Source organism: Larus michahellis, chromosome 7, assembly GCF_964199755.1.
Source record: "Larus michahellis chromosome 7, bLarMic1.1, whole genome shotgun sequence".
Classification (NCBI taxonomy): Eukaryota; Metazoa; Chordata; class Aves; order Charadriiformes; family Laridae; genus Larus; species Larus michahellis.
This window is the reverse complement of record NC_133902.1, coordinates 3,437,010-3,454,544: the sequence shown is the minus strand read 5'-3', so window position 1 is coordinate 3,454,544 and position 17,535 is coordinate 3,437,010. Positions and strand designations below refer to the sequence as shown.

At 42.7% G+C, this 17,535-nt stretch overlaps 1 protein-coding gene across 1 annotated transcript; it reads right to left on the bottom strand.

The window, feature by feature from the left end:
- Window positions 1-356: 356 nt before the first annotated feature.
- On the bottom strand, window positions 357-17,535 carry TMEM248 (transmembrane protein 248). The gene is made up of 7 exons (XM_074595383.1): window positions 17,311-17,535; window positions 7,916-8,090; window positions 6,903-7,188; window positions 5,478-5,628; window positions 4,511-4,694; window positions 3,897-4,040; window positions 357-3,123 (listed from the first exon to the last, which is right to left on the bottom strand). The coding sequence occupies exons 2-7, from the start codon at window positions 8,072-8,074 to the stop codon at window positions 3,103-3,105; spliced, it is 945 nt and encodes a 314-aa protein (XP_074451484.1). The 5' UTR covers window positions 8,075-8,090; window positions 17,311-17,535; the 3' UTR covers window positions 357-3,102.

The window sequence follows — 17,535 nt, the reverse complement described above, 5'->3', positions numbered from 1 at the left end:
CGGAGATCATCCTTCATCATCATCATCAAGGAACAGCAGCAGGAGAGATGGGTCTGGGTCACAAATTCTGCCTTTCTCATGAGCACCAGCTCCATTCCCTACCCCAGGACACCTGGTGGACTTGGCAGCGCTTGGTCAGACTCAATGATCTGAAAGATCTTTTCAAACCTAAACATTTCTACGATTCTATACATAAAAGTCCACGTAAGGTGCTCACTGCACCACTGGTACACAAAGGGTTTGAAATTCCAACCTATTGCGGACTTTCGGTACTAATTTCCGCCGATGGTCCATATAACACAGGTGATTTATAAAATCTCCACAGGAACTGGGCAGCAGAAATAAAGACAACAGAATAAACTTCCTCGTTTTTATTCTGCAAAGCAATATGCACATCTTACAAACACAAAATTAACCTAGGAGAGAAATGTCATTTCCAAATCGGCTACTAACCTTCATGCAACAAGACAAGTGAAATGTAAGAACAAAACAAACAAACAAACAAACAAAGCCATCTTAACCCCACAATCACCTGCAGAGGGTTGAAAACCAAGGCTCAGATTTTCTATGTAATGCCAAAGAAAAACGCAAAAGAAAATGGCAGCTTTCTAAGAACAAGAAAACACGTACAAATAGAATCAAAACTGATTCAAGTCATAGTTAAAAAGAAAAAGAAAACAAAAAAGGAAAGATCAATATGATCTGAACTTCAATATTAAGTTTTTACTCTTCTGTTTGGCTGCATTTAACTTTTGTACATTGCGCCTAGGAACAATCCGATATTCCTCAGTATTACAGCATTTCAACCCGATGGACACCCTCACCTCCCCGCTGCAATACAGGGGTGCAAAGGGATAAACTAAGGCCAAAAATTACAACTCTCTGACATTTCCCCCTTTGTGGGTTGCAATCTTAGTATTTCTGGGTACTGCAGTACAGCAGGTGATAAATTGCAAAGCAGGCTCCTCTAATTACCAAATAGCAAAACCAGATTTAAACAAATTTCTGTTTTCCCCAATGCCAAATTCCAGTTAGAAAATTTGGAGTTTGATTTTTAATTTGCTGAAACGGAAAGGACCTAGCTTTGCCTTTTCCGCCCCCCCCCCAAAGGACTCGCGTTACGCTGGGTGTTTTCTAGGTATTTCCAGAATTTGCAACATCACCCCGGATCTGTTTCCTATTCCTGCCTTTGGTCCCCAGACCAAGCCACCCCGGCGGGCAGCTCTAGAAGTCAGTATTCATGCAGGAGGCTGGGCACGCGTGAATTAGGAACAGCTCGGACACTTTTCATGAGAAGCCGTCTACCTGGTTTGACTTCACCCATTCGTCTCAGCGAAGCCATTATCAGCCCATAGCAGCACCAGGAGAAAACTGGAAGCTTCATTTTATCCCTCGACTTCAAACTAGGCCGTCTCTAAAGCTCTGCCTTAACATCCCTGGAGAAAAACGCTTGTTAGTTAACACCATTTAAGTAACTGAAATTCTCTAAAGGAAACATGTTTTGAAGAAAAGTGTGACTATTTTGCTTCAAACGCTCTGAAGACTCATGAACTTACTGAAGTCCCATACGTACAGACCAGCAGGGTACCACTCAATAGCGTCTAAAGGTAATAAACTAAGAATCTTATGCCAGCATAACTGAGACTCTGAGATTTTTGACTTGGGTTTCTTCTTTTGCGTAGTTTAGAGCAAGAGGAGGAGGAAAAAAAGCTTATGTGTATGTATGCAGACCTACAGTTATACTACCTGACGAGAAAGCCGAAAGACAAGATGAAAGGTCAATTAAGGCAACCAGTGAGATTTTAAAAGCAGCGGTGGAAATGTCTGCAGGAAAACCCCGACTCCTAAAAATTAAGGAGGCTACTGAATAAGAAGCCAGAAAGAAACAGCAAAAGCTGGAATGAGAAAGGGAGAAGTGCACAGAAGAAAACATCTGATTTAAGAATGGACACAGAGAAGAGTGTGTGTTTTACTGTGTGGTTTCTTTGACCTTAATCACAACAGCCCCAGTTCTCTCCCCGTCATCTTCCCCCGAGTGGACAGCATTAAATGGAAATCGGACAAAGCTAATAAAAGTGTCATTTTCAGCTGCCCTTCGGAGATGGATGGAGAGTCCCAAAGTGAAGCTCGGTAACAGACTATGGGATTTCTTTTCCTTTCATTATTTGCACTTGCCCAAGGCTGTGCAGAGCCCCAACAGACTGTTAATACAATACATCTTTTTACTAACTTTCACTTTCTAGGAAAAAAAAAAGAAAAAGTTTACAGAAAGCTGCTCTGCAGCAAAGATGCACAATCCTGGTTTGAGGGCTGCGGATGGGAGGCCAAGTGGAAAGCTTTCCAGATAGTCTCTATGCTGACCGATTCTCTGGCATTCAGCAAGCCAAATGGAAAAAAAAATAAAAACCAAACTTAGCACTTTTCAATAAGAAACATTTTAAAATGGGACTTCACTTCTTTTTTTTTTTTTTTTTACTATGAATAAAAGCACAAGTTTGTCCTAAATACAGCACTATTAAAATGTGACTATGTATTTCTTTTTCAAAAAAAAAAAAATCTAAAACGTTGATATCTTTTTCTTGCAAGCAAGGAGCAAATGGAAGAAAGTATTAGGCCACACAAATACACATTTAATTCATGTAGTAGATTGGTGGCTTTGGAAATGCAGTATTATATCAAAGGTGCATACTGTTTCAAACACACTGTACATATCATTGGGCAAAAAACCAAAGATCTGTTGGGTTTGTGTGAGACACTTGCAAAGGCATCTTAACCTGCCCAGATGCAGCTAGACAAAAATATCTTGCTCTGACTATATGTAGCCATATCACTAAACATATCTACACAAACATTCGGCTATGTCCACAGGTAAAGACTGAAAAGTTTCCCGCCGCACTACAATGCGGAAGAAGTGCATCATCTGACCTATTCGGAATATACTTTTATAAATATGTACAAATCAATTACAGGCACTTGAAATGTCTTTGGTTGGAATAAACCAACATTGCAAGATAATGTATTCACAGAGTGTTAAGACCCATTCTGGGTTCAGCAGGCAATGATCACGGTTCTCAGTCATTCTCAGTAAAAGGAGAGGATGGATTATGCTTCTGACAAAGCAACCTAAGCAAAAGAAAAAGAAAATATTTAATTAAAGTCAAATTCTTAATCCCGTAACAGTGATATTACTTATCTCCATGCAGCTGGGCATATCTGTCCTTGCTTTTTCAAAGAGCCTTGAAAAGTCTAACTTGGAAAGGAAATCAAAGTAAGTCTGAGGGTGTTCTGTACCGAGCCTAATGAATTAAAAAAAAAAACAAAACAAAACAAAATGCTCAAACGAGCTCATACTACAAAATATCATTAAGATCAAAAGGTGCCAACATTAACTTCCTACTTCACAATTAAATATACTGATATTTAATCCTTCAAGCAAAGCGCAGGTCTCCAATGCAGTATTCAATACTGACTGTTTCAACGGCTTTGTCATTTTTTCAAATTTAATTCTGATTAACAACCATTAGAATCATGTATCGTGTTTTATTCAAAGGTTTCAGTCTGTTGTGATAAAAGATAAATAAAACTATTCACTGCTTCATACAAAACGGTGCAAGTAACATCAGAATTACAGCAGAAGAATTGCATGGCAGCACTTACTGAACTGCAATAATCCACGTCTGCAGGAGAGAAATCTAACTCTGAGGATCTACAACGCACGTATCTGTATTTTGCAGCTCCCATCCGTACTGTCCACAATGAAACACCCCCGTCTCTTTGAAAGGGAATTAAATCTACATCTCCAGAGATAAGAAAAACCACCACTCTGCGCCGTGCAGGAAAGGAGGTTTCCTGTGTTTTCTGATCAGAGTCAGTATTTTGCTATTACACAGACTCACCTTTTCAGAGCAGAATTCTGTATTGCTTTGCCTCAGTTTGCTTGGTCTGCCTTTAATAACTGCATAGCAGAACATCGTAATCACCATCACAAAAAGAAAGTAACTGGTGTGCATGAGATGCAGGTTTATTAGAGAGCGATCATCCTGCACAGAGAATTAAAACCATTTACTGACAATGCACCAAGAGTTGGCATTTTATATTAAAGCAATAATTATCAGATCAGCACAGAAATTACTTCATGAATCAACCTTCTTCCCCCTGCGCAGCTGGCGTCCTAATGAAAGAGATTCCTAATCGTGGCGCATAAAGAGCCAAAATCTCCTCATGTTAAAAATCTGTACCGGAGATCTCTTCCCATGCACTGTCAGCGTCTTTTCTCAAACGATTTGAAAATATAAATGTTAGTTATCAAAAGCTGTGAGGCACATGGAGATTACATGGAGACCATCACGCCCACCAGGGGTAAAGCAAACCCAGCTCTGTCTCAACCCTTGCGCTACACAATAAACCACCACCGAATATGACTATTCTAGGACACGAAAAGAATCATATTCCATTAAACCAGAGCAAAGCACTTATTCAACATAACGTATAAAAACACCGTGGCACTTACATCTGGAACTATAACAGTTAGTTTGGGATTTAAAGCATGATACACTTTTCCGATTGCTCCTTTGTAACACCAGAAAGGGTTATAATCTTGTGCATATTTTGTATTCGAGTCCCTGGCTGTGGTAAAGATCTTGTACCAAAGCGTAGCATTGCTGTACGTCTCAGGAACACAATGTGGCGGCTGACTGCAGAAAAACAGAAATAATTAGCACCCCACTTGCCATCCTCCACGTTCAGTAAGGGTAACTTTTAGAACTGAGTCAAGCCCAGTCTCCTCAACAGCAGCACGGTTTTATTTTGGACCTTCCGAAACAACAAGAAAAAGCAAAGCTTAACCAAAAGGCTGTATAAAAAACCATGTGACTCCTATACTAAGATTAGAATTTAACTGCACGTTGTTCCAGTAAGTCAACAGCCCACAGCTGAACTAAAAAAACGCTGGTTTTCATAAGGCGTCACACAGCCGCGTGAGTCTATCCAGTGGTTTTCCAGGGTACATTGAATAGTGTCAGAGAGTCTAGAGAAGACAAAGGGAAACTACTTTGATGAAAGGTCTGTACCTGCTGGGGTATGGCAGCAAAGCAGCATTCGGCTCACGCTGAGCTCTCAGCAGCGAAGAGGATAAGAACCTTAGTGTCAAAGCCTTAGCTCTCACACGAGGCAGTGAAACTAAATTGTAGGGTATCTTTCTTAAATATTCACAGATTCTTTTGCTCCTAGTGAAGTTTAAATCACAGGTAGCACGTTGAAAGGCAGGTAGGGGCTACAGTTCTAAACACCCACAGAAAAATCTAGTGTTGCTAAAAGACAGCAAAAGTCTTAAGACTTGGGGCCGGGCTCTTCCTGTGGGGGAAGGCAGGCAGGTACGTAATTTCCATGTTCATCAGAAAGTAACAACCTCAGGGAACCAGCTGAGGCATTAACCACCCAGTAACCGGTCTATGAAGGAGTGTTCAAAATGCACTTACACTGTGACAGGAAACACGCTGCTGGCTGCCGTCACAGTCATGCAGGTTGTGAACACGACCTGCTCGCAGTGGCCGTGAAGAACGCAGTCATCTGAATTCCAGGCAGCCGGCAGGGTGAACGTAATATTTATTTCCTCGTGGGATTCTCTGCCTTTGAGAGAGAGAGAAGGAAAGCTGGGTTTTGTTCACACAAGTATCTGAGCAACAATCGCTAGGATAAGGACAAGAGGCAAACGGCTAAGGCAGCAACCATCAGCCTGAACCCGCACCTTTGAAGTCATCCAGGATCTTCACTATCAACAAAGAGAGCACACAAAGAAAGTTAAAAACCAAACCAAACCAAACTACACTACAAAAGCCCCAGGTGCTGGTCCTTCTAATCTCTCCTGCCCCCAGGAGTGGGGTGATTAGCCTCCTTTCAGAAGTTAAAAACTCACTACTTATAAGTGAATTCATGCACGTTCAGAGAACTTTATTAGAAAGTAAAATCGCATCTTCAGCCTTTCTCCTCCCAAAGACTTTATCCCACATTCGCTTTTCCTGACACTTGCTTTTCAAATTGGAGATATTCGTGTAGACAAAAAGGTGCTAGCAGATATTGAACTGCAGATTAAGTAGCGTATGTTAACTCCACGTGGATATATTCATACTGAAAATAAATCCAGGCTACTGGAAATGGAACTTGCATTTGGTAGCTCTTAAGGCAGTAACAAAATAACAACATAAAATACAGTAATAGAGATTTACAGCTACAGTAAATGTCTCTTCACGGATCTCTCAGGTTCAAGAACACCTTCAGGCATTAATATAAAATGCAGCCCTGACTAAAAGCTAAAATTCAATGAGGTTTTCTTATCTATTTCTAGTAATTTTCTACAATCTCCTGTCAAAACTTAACAGCAGGGCCGCCACACAGCAAATCAGTCTCTTCACGCCACAGAAATTGTAACCATCTTATTTGTTGCTGTTGGCAAGATTAAAGCTTATTCATGTAGGCATTTTAGATAAACTATTTTTTTTTTGACAATGTGCTACTTGATCTCTAATGTATATACAGTAATGCCTTTAAAATGAGAGTTAAGTGCTTGAAGATGTATCAAGATAGAACTGAAGATAGCCACTGCAGAAGCTTTTTGCTGCTTGGAATTTTGTTGTCTTAAAAATTACCTTCCATTGTCATTAGGTTAATCATTTAAAACTGAAAAATCTAATCTTGCAAACCTGCAGGTTCTTTTCCATTCTGGATGCCGGGAAAAGTTTTTCTAGCAAACAAATGAAGGGCTTTATATAGGAATTTAGTTACAACAAATCTGGAAACACATGTATGTTCTAAGCAAAGGATTCATCTCACCAATAATAAGCTGGTGATTTTTTATTTGATTACATAGTTACCATTCAAAGTTAAAAAAGCCAAGTCTTGCATACCTGAGAGTCCGATTTGGTGTCCAAAAATGGTGGAACTAAGATGTGTGACATTGCGAGAATATCCGCCAAACGGTCGGAGCGGGTCCAGCGTCAACGTGATTGTAACAGAGATGTTTATTGGACCGGAGTCCTCAAGAGTCTGTGGAGACTGTGTAGAAGATCTCGCCTGCCCACTTGTCACGGTACTTTCTGGAGTTGTGGTATCATTGATGAGATGCTTTAAGGTTTCATTCTCAGATATACAGAAGTCCAAATCATTAAACCTCAGGAGGAAGGTATTCCAGTCCTTAAAACAAAGGTGAAGATTTCAACCAGATTAGCGAGTTAGCTGTTTGCTGCCGCTTCCCTAGAGCGGTGCAGACCTTGATGTGTACCATCCCACCGGCAGTTCCAAGCCATTTAACAAAAACTACACGGCTCACAAAGCAAGCACAAATACCGCCACGGCTATCTAAACAACAGGGCGAGTTGTTTACACAAGTCAGACGTGTTCAATCCCAGCCACCACCTGAGCGCTGCTCAGCGCAGCAGCGGAATATCCTCATTTAAGCTACAGAAGGAATATACGCCTTGGTCCGCTCTCACCAGGCTCGGGGTATGAGCGGTTTCTAGCAAGGTTTCTCTCCTTACAGCACAGTACTACTAGGTAGGAAGTTTCACAAACAAGCGAGCTGGCACAGCAGAGTAAGAAAAAGAAAGGCTTCTGGCCATAGTAGGGAAGATCCATCTCCGATGATTCGGCCTCATCCTCGAAATAAAACAAGACTATTCAAACGTTCGCACCAACAGCCTCTTTCCTTATGAAATACAGGCAAGCATAAATGAAAAAAAATCTCCCATAAGACTGTGCACTTCCATGAGAGGGGAAAAAAACCCAAAAAAACTCATTAGCTTTTTTTGGGGGAAAAACCCAACTCATTTTGGGGGGAGAAAAAAAATATCACTCATTAGTTTGGGGCATGTTTTTCAACTTAGTATTCCTCCCATTTAGCTCAGGAACTTTTTGTACCTACCTCTGTCATTTCTGGTGACTTGATCTCCTTGATTTTGAAGAAATAACCCAGTGTCAGAAAAGCTATCGCCATAGCGCTTACACTGATCATAAAGACCACAAGCGGAGGTCGACTGCTGATGTAAACCTTCAGGTTCTCCAACAGGTTTATGTTGAACATTATTCTGATTGTTCACCTGAAAACAAAGAATATTACAGCAGTGACTGGGCTGTGTGTGTGTGTTACAGGGCGGGGGTTTGTAGATCACATAAGACAAAAGTTTGACAGGAAAAAAAAAAAAAAAGGAATCTTATACTAAAATGAGATTCAATTATATGACTCTGTGCTGCTCACTGAACACAGACTCAGTACGCCTGAAATTAAGCACAAATCAAAGCACGCTTGACTTCACCTTCTCAGCGCCTGAAGTTCCCAGCTAGGACCAGATTCTAAGAAATGAGGACAACTTCTAGCCCAGCCAAATATCGCTGATAAGCAACAAACCCAGTTCTTTTCTTTCCCCAAATACCTAAGCAGAACAAACGCCGCTACACCCGAATTCCAGTAACATTGGAATTCATCAAATTACAGTGCGGATGGAGCTGTAATGCGGCCCAAGAGATCCAACTTCGTACAGCCTTGCATCTACTTTCAAAACTGAGGCTGAAACCTTAAAGCTCCCCCTTACTCCATCCCTAGACTCCAAGGACCAGACCTTCAAAATGGGATCCAAAAAGCAGCCTACATCATTTTAGGCTTCTGCATCAAGAATTCTGTGGTCAGGAACACCAAACTAACTGCATTAGGGTGGAGGCTGGAAGAATCCCTTCTTTCGTCGATTCTTGCAGGATCTAGAGAACTTTTGCTAGAGCCTGTAAACAAAGAGAGGACCTTACGCATGCTGAGGAAAAGTACTGAATCATTAATTTTTGTCCAAAAAAATTGTATTTTGTCTGATTCCTCTTCTGAATTTTCTTTTCATTTGCCGAGCACAGAGACCCAAACTAAGTTTACTGTATCGGCTTCCCCACTTGCACTCGCAAGGAAAAGCAAACAGCCCAGTGTTAAAGGGCAGCCTTGCGCCATCGGCTTCAGCAGCTCTGCAAGAAGGAGCTTCAAGCAAACCTCTTATCTTCGTCTTACCGAAAATCCTGCTTGAAAAGGCTTTTAACACCGACTGAACTACAAAGGCAGTAACTGTTCCTAGCAATGTGTTGCTTATCCCTGAAATTCATAGGAAAAGGCAAACTTCAGGACTGGCACCTAAAGAATTCAGGACTGTGACCGGGTGACGTGTGAGCATTCATACAGATCTGATAACATTTAATTAAGTCAGGGCCCCTGCTCCTTGCAGGTCTGGGTGATTCTCATTGGCTTTTCTTAGAAACAGGCGTCATTTACAATCCAGATGTACCAGGCTGAAGAGTGGGAAGCCTGGGGACGAGAGAGGGAACAAGTTTTGAGAAAGAGGGCAAGGGAGAGAGTGATCTTTGGTCTGATCTATTGATTTAAAAGAAAGCAAGAGAAAGGAAAAGGACAAGCTTTCAGATCAAGTCTTTTTCAGGTCCCACAACGTACAATGATCGCCTTCTTGTGTACAATCAAGATTTCACTGCCGGAAATGCTTCTGTTATTCTTAACAGAAGGAATATTGACAAAACCTGCAAAACTGCCCCAGAGAGGGGGAAATTCAACTCACTGAGAAGAGACACGAGCTCCTGTGGCAATAAGACACCACTGAGTTGTTCGTGCTGACCTTCCCCATCTCCTCCCCACACACCTACTCGTTCTCCTCGGTGGAATCTACTGAAACAGTGCTCACTCCAGAGCACAACGCCACGGCATTGGGTTCACTATTTTGCACCATCAGCTGATTTTCACCCACCCTGCAAAGACCAGAGAAAGCCGGCAGGAACGACTGGGTGCTGCAAATATCTCTCTACAAAAATAGAGTGTGTCTGAGAGTGAAAAGCATGGTGCAGAGAAAGGATGGAGAGAAGGAGAAGAGAGGAAAGAAAAGGCGATGATAAATGTACACCCTACCAGAACTTCGATGTCTGTCCCAGACCAGCTGCTATCTGGTCAAAAAAAGAGGCCAGTGAAAGTGTCAGGAGAAGGCAGGAGTGCGAGGGAAAGGGAGAGCTGGGGCTGGTAAGGATCATGCTGGGGACGATCCGCACTTCTCTACGTTCTGCCTCTTTATCTTGTCACCGGCAGCAAATTTCTTAAATGAGCCCTGGCTAAAAATCCCAAACGTTCCATCTCGAAACACTGGAGACACATGTTGAGATGGAAAACGATCAAAAGATAAACCAAAAAGCAGAGTTGTATTCAGCGTTCCCTTCTGAATTTCCTTTTGAAAATAACACCACAGATGCAGGCTTTATTACGGCATTTAATCAAAGCTGAATGTCACCCACAGCATACCCAGAACTGTGATCCCTTTTTTACAGGGGCTTCCAACAGCTCCATTAGCATGTTTGTTTACCACAGGGTCTAACATCGGCCATAAAACTGGATGCGCTGAAAAGCATACATATAAAAATATTTGGGCTAATATTTTTATGTAAGAGATCACCGGCTTTTAAGTGCCGGTTGCTTTAATATGCTCCCATAACTCAACGGCTTTGAAAGCAATTAGAAAATGCTATAAGCTGCAATTTCCAAAGTGTAATATGCCTTTTGAGCATTTATGTGAGAAAAGGGAACAACTGTGGATTTCAATACTAGAGCTGACAGGAAAATAGCAATCGGACACGGTGAGTGCAAACCAGAACCAAGAAGAATGTTTCCACCCTGCTGCCTGAAGAGCTACCAATATTTCATGAAATAAAATGCTTAAATAACACCAGTTATGAGAGAACTTGTGAAACAGATCAGTGCATACAAACCAAAATGTATATTCCCACTAGATTTTAGGGGTTCGGTTAATGGTCCACGCACTTCGACCCCTGCTTTCTGTTAGGGCCCGTCAGAAACACAACACAAATGCTATTTTTCTACCAGCTCTGGTCGTAACCCACAACTTGCCCTGTGTAAATGAATAACCTAAAGAATATAATTTAAACTTTTACTTCTTTTTCGCACAGTTAAAAAAAGAAACCCAACGCTATTACCTCCTGGCAGGTCAGGAAAGCAAGATCAGATTTCACTTTTTAGCTAAATAAATAATTTAGAAAGCGGCTCTAATAACTGCCGCCTGCCTCTCTCCGCTCCGGCTAAGCCTTTTAATACTCGTGCAATAAAAATCGCCACAGTCAGCCTAACAAGTAGCTCAAGCGCAACGGGAAGAATGAAAACTGCCAGCCCGGAACATTGGCCACCAACTCCAAAGTAATTGCTCGGTATTGAGGTGTATCCGTCAAGACAAAATGCCACGTTCAGGCAGAGTTACAGCTGACGGTCCTCATCGGGAAACCTCATCGGGAAACATTGGACAGGCGCCGGAGAGATGTGGTGCTCTTAAATCAGGCCCTACAAACCCTGGAAATTCCGTTAAAGAGTTAAAAAGATAAAAATGGTAAAGGATGGAAATACACAAGAGTTAATATGTCAGAGTCCCTGGCAAACACAGAATTAGGTAACCATCTAAAAAGCGAGGAAATAGCCACTTATTCTACAATTTAGGGGAGTCTTCCTTCACAATAGCTCGAGATGGAACGCAATAACCTCAAAGAAGCACCATTTTTGATTCCTCCTCATTTGTGTATGAAAGGGTATAAAAAAGGTAACTTCTGAAATGGACCTATGAGTTTTTCAAGAATAAGTTACAAATAAGGAAAATCTTGAAGTCTATTGCAAAGACCAAGAAGTCAATAGAATGAGTCACAGCAGATTAAATTCCCATTTCAGGGATTAATATCAAAGGAACTGAATTCCTAACAACAATAAAAACATGCATGCTGTACTAAAGCAGGTATTAAAACTAAAATTGTAGTTGCCAAAAGGAAAAAAAAAAATTTAAAGAGATCAAAGTAAACATCTGACATAATTTTTACATGTTTCTTGCCATAACATGAACTACAGCCTTTCCACCAGAAAGCTTAAAATCATGTAATTTCCTTACAAATATTTCTCCTTCTTGTTGTGCATGTAAGACAGTCACAGTCTAGAGGAGAAAAATATTTCGGGGGGTGGGGGTGGTGTTAAATAATAAAAAAAAACCACCGAAATATCTTAAGGAAGAAAATTGTGGGTGGAGAAAAAGGGCAGCAGGCCAGCACCAACCCATCCCAACGCTCCATCAAGACCTCGCGCGTTTTCTAAGCCTGAACCTCTTATTGCACATAATAGCGTTTAATCTTAACTGTGCAGTTCAGTTTATTTATAAATCAATTATGTTTTCAAAGATGTCCCATTACTACGGTACAATGTGGGTTAGGAAATGGGTCACATCAGGGTTAACCACTTTGAATGAAAATAATGTTGCGTGCCAGAAAAACACTCATAAACACAAATCAACCGAACTGCGATTTCCCTAGCAAACCATCCATAAATAACATGCAAACAAAGAAATGGTGTTGATTGCAAACTAAAGTGCCTCTCGTTTAAGAACAGTAAACAGCAGCAGGTACCGAAAATGTCTTTAATTTGGTTTTCTTCTCCTCAAACCAAACCTGATGTCTAACACCTAAACCACTAAAACAGTAAAGGAAAATAGATCGGTTGTGTTTACTGTGAAGCTGCTTATTAAAGTTCAGAATATTCAAAATGGTCTGTCAAAGCTTTATAAAGACTAATTAATATCTATATCTCTTAATCTAATATCACCAGCCTATCGAACAGAACTAGCAAAAGTAACCTCACTTGATCTTGCAAGGGAAAACAAAGCTTCTGCTGGTTCTCAGAGCAGCAGCAATTATTATCTTTATTATCATAATTTTGTATTATAATGTTATCTATTATTATTATAAACAGGTTAAAAATTAAAATTAACCAGAAGTTTCTAAACTCACCAGACGGCTGCCCTTTCATGCCCTGAAATGAACTATTCATTTCTACTACATAAACTATCACAGCTTTTACGGTCAGTTTCTTTCAGAAATTGGGGAAGGCTAATCAAGGTTGGTTGGGTTTTTTTTCTTTAAGTCTTCGTTAGAATTTCACAACATAGTATTTTTATCATAAAACACAGGCAGTTGGGAGGAAAAGTGGGGTTTTCCCACTGATTTTATAGGAAGACTTACTTTCCCATACTGCTATCCGTGGAAACAAAGAGGTGCCAGCACCTGCAACTGTTTCAGTTCGTATTTTCAAGAAGCGTATCAAGACCCTGCAGGATGAAATTGTGCAACCTAAAACCTCTGTCAGCGGCAGAGGGAACCTCCAGAGCAGAGCACTTTTTCTGTCCACCTGATCCTCTTCCCCTTCTCCTGTCCTTCAGCATTAAAAAAAAAAAAAAAATAAAGTCAACAGACTCATAGTAAACAGCACCAGCCTTCTTCAGAGAGTAGGGGGAGAGAGGTAATCGGGGCTCACGGAGGAAGAAAGTCGATGAAAATATCACCTAGGATCCTTCGATCCACCGCACCCAAATACAACCGAAAGATCAGCAGCCAGATGTGCACAAACACAACACGTCGCCTCCCCCAAGACTGCTCCAGGAGGAAGCCCCCAAGTGGGAGATAACAGCGCACGGGCTCAAACCGGTCAGTGGCTCATCGCCGCTTTCTGAGCTATTTTATCCCATACGTTTGTTTACTGACAAAAACCCCCACCGTCGTGCTAGAGCCGGGAAGCAGAGAGCGCGGCAGGAAAATGGCCTGGCCCCTTTGCACATGCCAAGGGCACGGAGGGAAGACGCTGTGCGGCACAGAACGAGAGCAAGAACATCACCTGCTGAAAAGGAGCTTCTTTCCTCGCGGTATTCTGATAACGGAGTGGGTCAGGAAGCCGATTATTAGCAAAAGGCTGAGAGCCCGGGGACTTGCAAGAACAGAACGAAGCAAAACGCTTCATACTTTAACGAGACGTTTCTTTTCACCTCTAAAACCACTTTTCAAAGCATAATGAAGCATTTCAATATCCCCAAGAGCTACATAAACAGCAAACATTTCAGTTCTACCCATAAAAGCAAGCCAAGGAAGGGAAGTAATTTGGTCAGAGTTATAGTAAATTCTAAGGATCAAATTGATACTGAATTTGCAAGACCCAAGTTCCTGACTGTAACTCTTGCTCAGGACAGAAAACTTACAATGAAAAGTAGATGAGTTAAAAAAAAAAAAAAAAAAAAGGAAAATTTGTGGCTCAGACATTACTCAATCTGTGTACACGAAGTTTCCAGATACTTAACAGCCCTTCCCAACAAACCCATGTTGTAGTTCAACGTGTCTGTGGTGGATTTGCCACAGGCACCTGAGCAGCGCGTCAGCTGATGCTCCTGGAACAGCACCCTGGATTTTCATTTACCACTTAAAGAAAAATTTCCGCACAAACAGACAAACGCAAACAAGTTCCAAATACTAGGTTTTTTAAACGCTACAGGTTTTAAAAAAAAAAAAAAAGAACTAGAAAAGGGTAGAAAAGCTATAAGCCAAGAAATATAAACAATGCAAGGAAAGCCTTTTTTCACTGGTTCAACGAACCCCAAATTCTGCCTTATGTAAAAAGTGAAAAACACAATTTAAAACATCCCCAGCTGTAAAATGAACCTCTGGTTGAAAATAGACATTTTGCTGCCAAACTTTAAGGCGGCAGCCCTGTTTGCCAAGTGAGCCTGTGCCATGGGAAAGAGCACACTTTCACATGCAAGAGCTCTGGCTTCAGCATTTTTAAAACCTTCTGACTTTTACAAGTCAAAGTCATGACTTATCATAATCTTAATCATCCAGGTTCCAATAAAACATACAATATTAGATGCAAGGACTGTGAAGTTGTACTAAAAACCACTATTCTGGTTACTGTTGCTTAGCATGAGAACCTGGGAGAGGAAGGCAAAAGGAAAATCATTCAGTTTTATAGGATCTGCCCAAGTTCCAAGAGAAATCAAATCCTGCGTATAGTGTACTGACAACAGGCAAACAAATGCAGTTTACAGAAAGGCTTTGCTCAAGAAGTATGAAAAGTCTCAGTAAAGGTTTAATAATCAGAAACTGGTTTAGTGACCAATTTAAGAAGGTTAATCGTTGACTTCCTTAAGGAAGGCGGTACAGAATTCAGCAGCGCAAGTACACAAAAATGCCAGAAAAAGGCTCTTCAGCCTGTTTGTAATGAGAATGGTGGCTTGTAACGGGAACTGTACGGCGAGGGAGACGCAGACAGATACACAGCTTGAATCACAAGCAGAGAATGACTGACAAGTGGAGGAAATGGCAGCTTTAGAGAAGATGACAAAATTCTGGATGTAGAAAGGAGGTAACGCTGCCTGTGTGAGAGGAGTAGGAAAACAGCCAGTGGCCACTAGTGAAGGCGGGAATACAAACAGCAAAAACAACTGAAATAAGGGACTGAGGTAATAGCCAAAATATCAAGGATATGGCAGTAACGTCACCGTATCTGTATGCTTCACCCACACTGGTCAAAAGAAATAGGACTTTCAAACTCATGCAGGTAAGTACAGTCTCCGTTTTACAGGTAGATAATTAACAAAACCTGACAAGCCAGGGCATACGCAAGTTTTTGTCCAAAACAGAGCCCAGCAGTTCTGAGTCCTGGCAAACAAGCTTTATTCACAGGTCAGAACGCTCTTCTCAAAACAATGAGACTCCCACCTACAGAGATGCTTTTGGCAAAGGGAGATTTGGGAAAAGCAACAAAATTCTGACACCAACGAGTTTCCTGAATGCTTAGTCTAGGACTCATTTAATAAAACAGCTTCATTTCTAAAACAATTACGGTATTTAATAAAAAATAAAGATGCTCACAGCTAACAGCTCCGCAGGAACACTGTCCGGGAGTGTCTGGGGAGGGAGCCGCGCTCCATCCGGGGGCAACGGAGGTGCCAGTCACCCAGCTCACACGGAGGACACCGAGGTCTGTCTGTCCCTGCCTTCGGATGCTCCTCTCCACAGGCAGAGCACACTGGCTATTTTGTATTATCTGGCGGCATTTCCAGTTCTTATCTTTCAAGTGGGAAAGAAGAATGGCATTCCACCGGCCCTGAGCCACTCCTCAAATTACGGGAAGTAACAAAGCTACTAAGGTCCTAATCCTCTTTGATGGGACTAAATCTAGTCTCGCAGGCACAATTCAGTATTATCTCTGCTCAGTCTGCCCACAAAAAGTTGTCCCCTGTCCTGCGGACACCTGCTGACCAGAAGCTGGGTTGCAGCCATCGGCTCGGTCCGGAGACCCGAGGGAAAGCAAGTGGATGGAGGTGGCTCACAGGATGAGCCTAGAACCATTTCGTACATCCAACCTAGAAGCAAAAGGGTTAGTACCTATTTCCTATAACTTAACCATTTATAGAAACGCACTGATGATTTCCCACAAGAGACAGGCCCACGGCAGGCTCTCATCTCACGATCCACTTCCAATTGCAAAACTTCTCAGAAGTTCGACGATGATGTGGACAGTAATCCTTAATGAATTCTTATCTAGACTCTAGGTTTGTCTAACAGGGCAAATTCACCTGTACAACTACACTGCCAGAGCTAATCACGCAATTAAATTTCCCCGGAGAAGACAAGCCCTTAAAAAGCAAACAAAGGGAAAGGGGGAAGAGAGAAGCTGCGCTGTAATCTGTTCTTCCCCTTGCCAGGCAGAAATGTTTCCCAGCCTGTCCATATCCCTCGTTGCGATACACGGTGCAAATTTAGCGTCAGGTATCCAGCAGCCATGTTCCAGGCATGATGCACCAGAAATTTTATTACTAAAAAACCATCGTAACGTCTTTAGACAGGAGTTAAATCAAAAAAGTAAAAGAGGATAGAATACAGGCATGTAATGAATAGCAGAAAAAAAAACCAAGAAAAACAACACTAAAAAAAAAAACAACGAAGGAATCACTATTCAGAAGCTATTTTGAAACGGAAATATTTTTAGTGCTACCGGAATGACTCTTTCTTACTATTTTTTCCCGGTACGATACCACACATACAAAGTTCAAGCTAACAACCTTTAAAAACAATAATTAAGTAAATAATAAAGTAAAACTGACGCTAGGATACCCCAGCCCAGCCAAATCACACCGTTTATCGTTATTACCGCGCCGATCTGAGCACACAGCGCTGGAAGCGGGGCTCTGCGGCGGCGGGGAGGGACGCGCCCGGCTGCGGGCCCGGGCTCCGGCCGCGCTCCCCCCGTCACGCAGCCGTCACCGGAGCAACCCCCCGCCCCTGCCCGGCAGCGGGACCCCAGCGCCGAGGCCCGCAAGACCCCCCCCCCCTAGGGCGGAGGCGACCCCACACCCACCGGGCCCCCGCGGCCGGGGAGGGGAGGCCGGCGGGTCCCCTCAGCCACCCCCGTCCCCATCTTACCGGCGCCCCAAGAGGGGAAGAGGCCCCCGGGCCGGGCGGGCGGAGGCCCGGAGGCAGCGGCGGGGCTCAGAGGCGGCGGGGCTGCCGTGCGGGCGGGCTCTGCACCATCCTCCTGCCCTGAGGGGGCCGCGGGGAGGGGGCCGGGGGCGGGGGGGGAGGCCGCTACCGGCGCCGCTGCCCGGACGCCCGCCTCCTCCGCCGCCGCCACCGCCTCCCGCTGCTTCC

Coding starts and splice junctions, on each gene's coding strand:
- TMEM248 (XM_074595383.1), bottom strand. CDS start 8,074: ATGTTCAACATAAACCTGTTGGAGAACCTGAAGGTTTACATCAGCAGT. Junction 5,629..6,902: donor ACACCAAATCGGACTCTCAG/GTATGCAAGACT, acceptor TCTCTCTCAAAG/GCAGAGAATCCCACGAGGAA. Junction 4,041..4,510: donor TAACTGTTATAGTTCCAGAT/GTAAGTGCCACG, acceptor TTCTCTGTGCAG/GATGATCGCTCTCTAATAAA.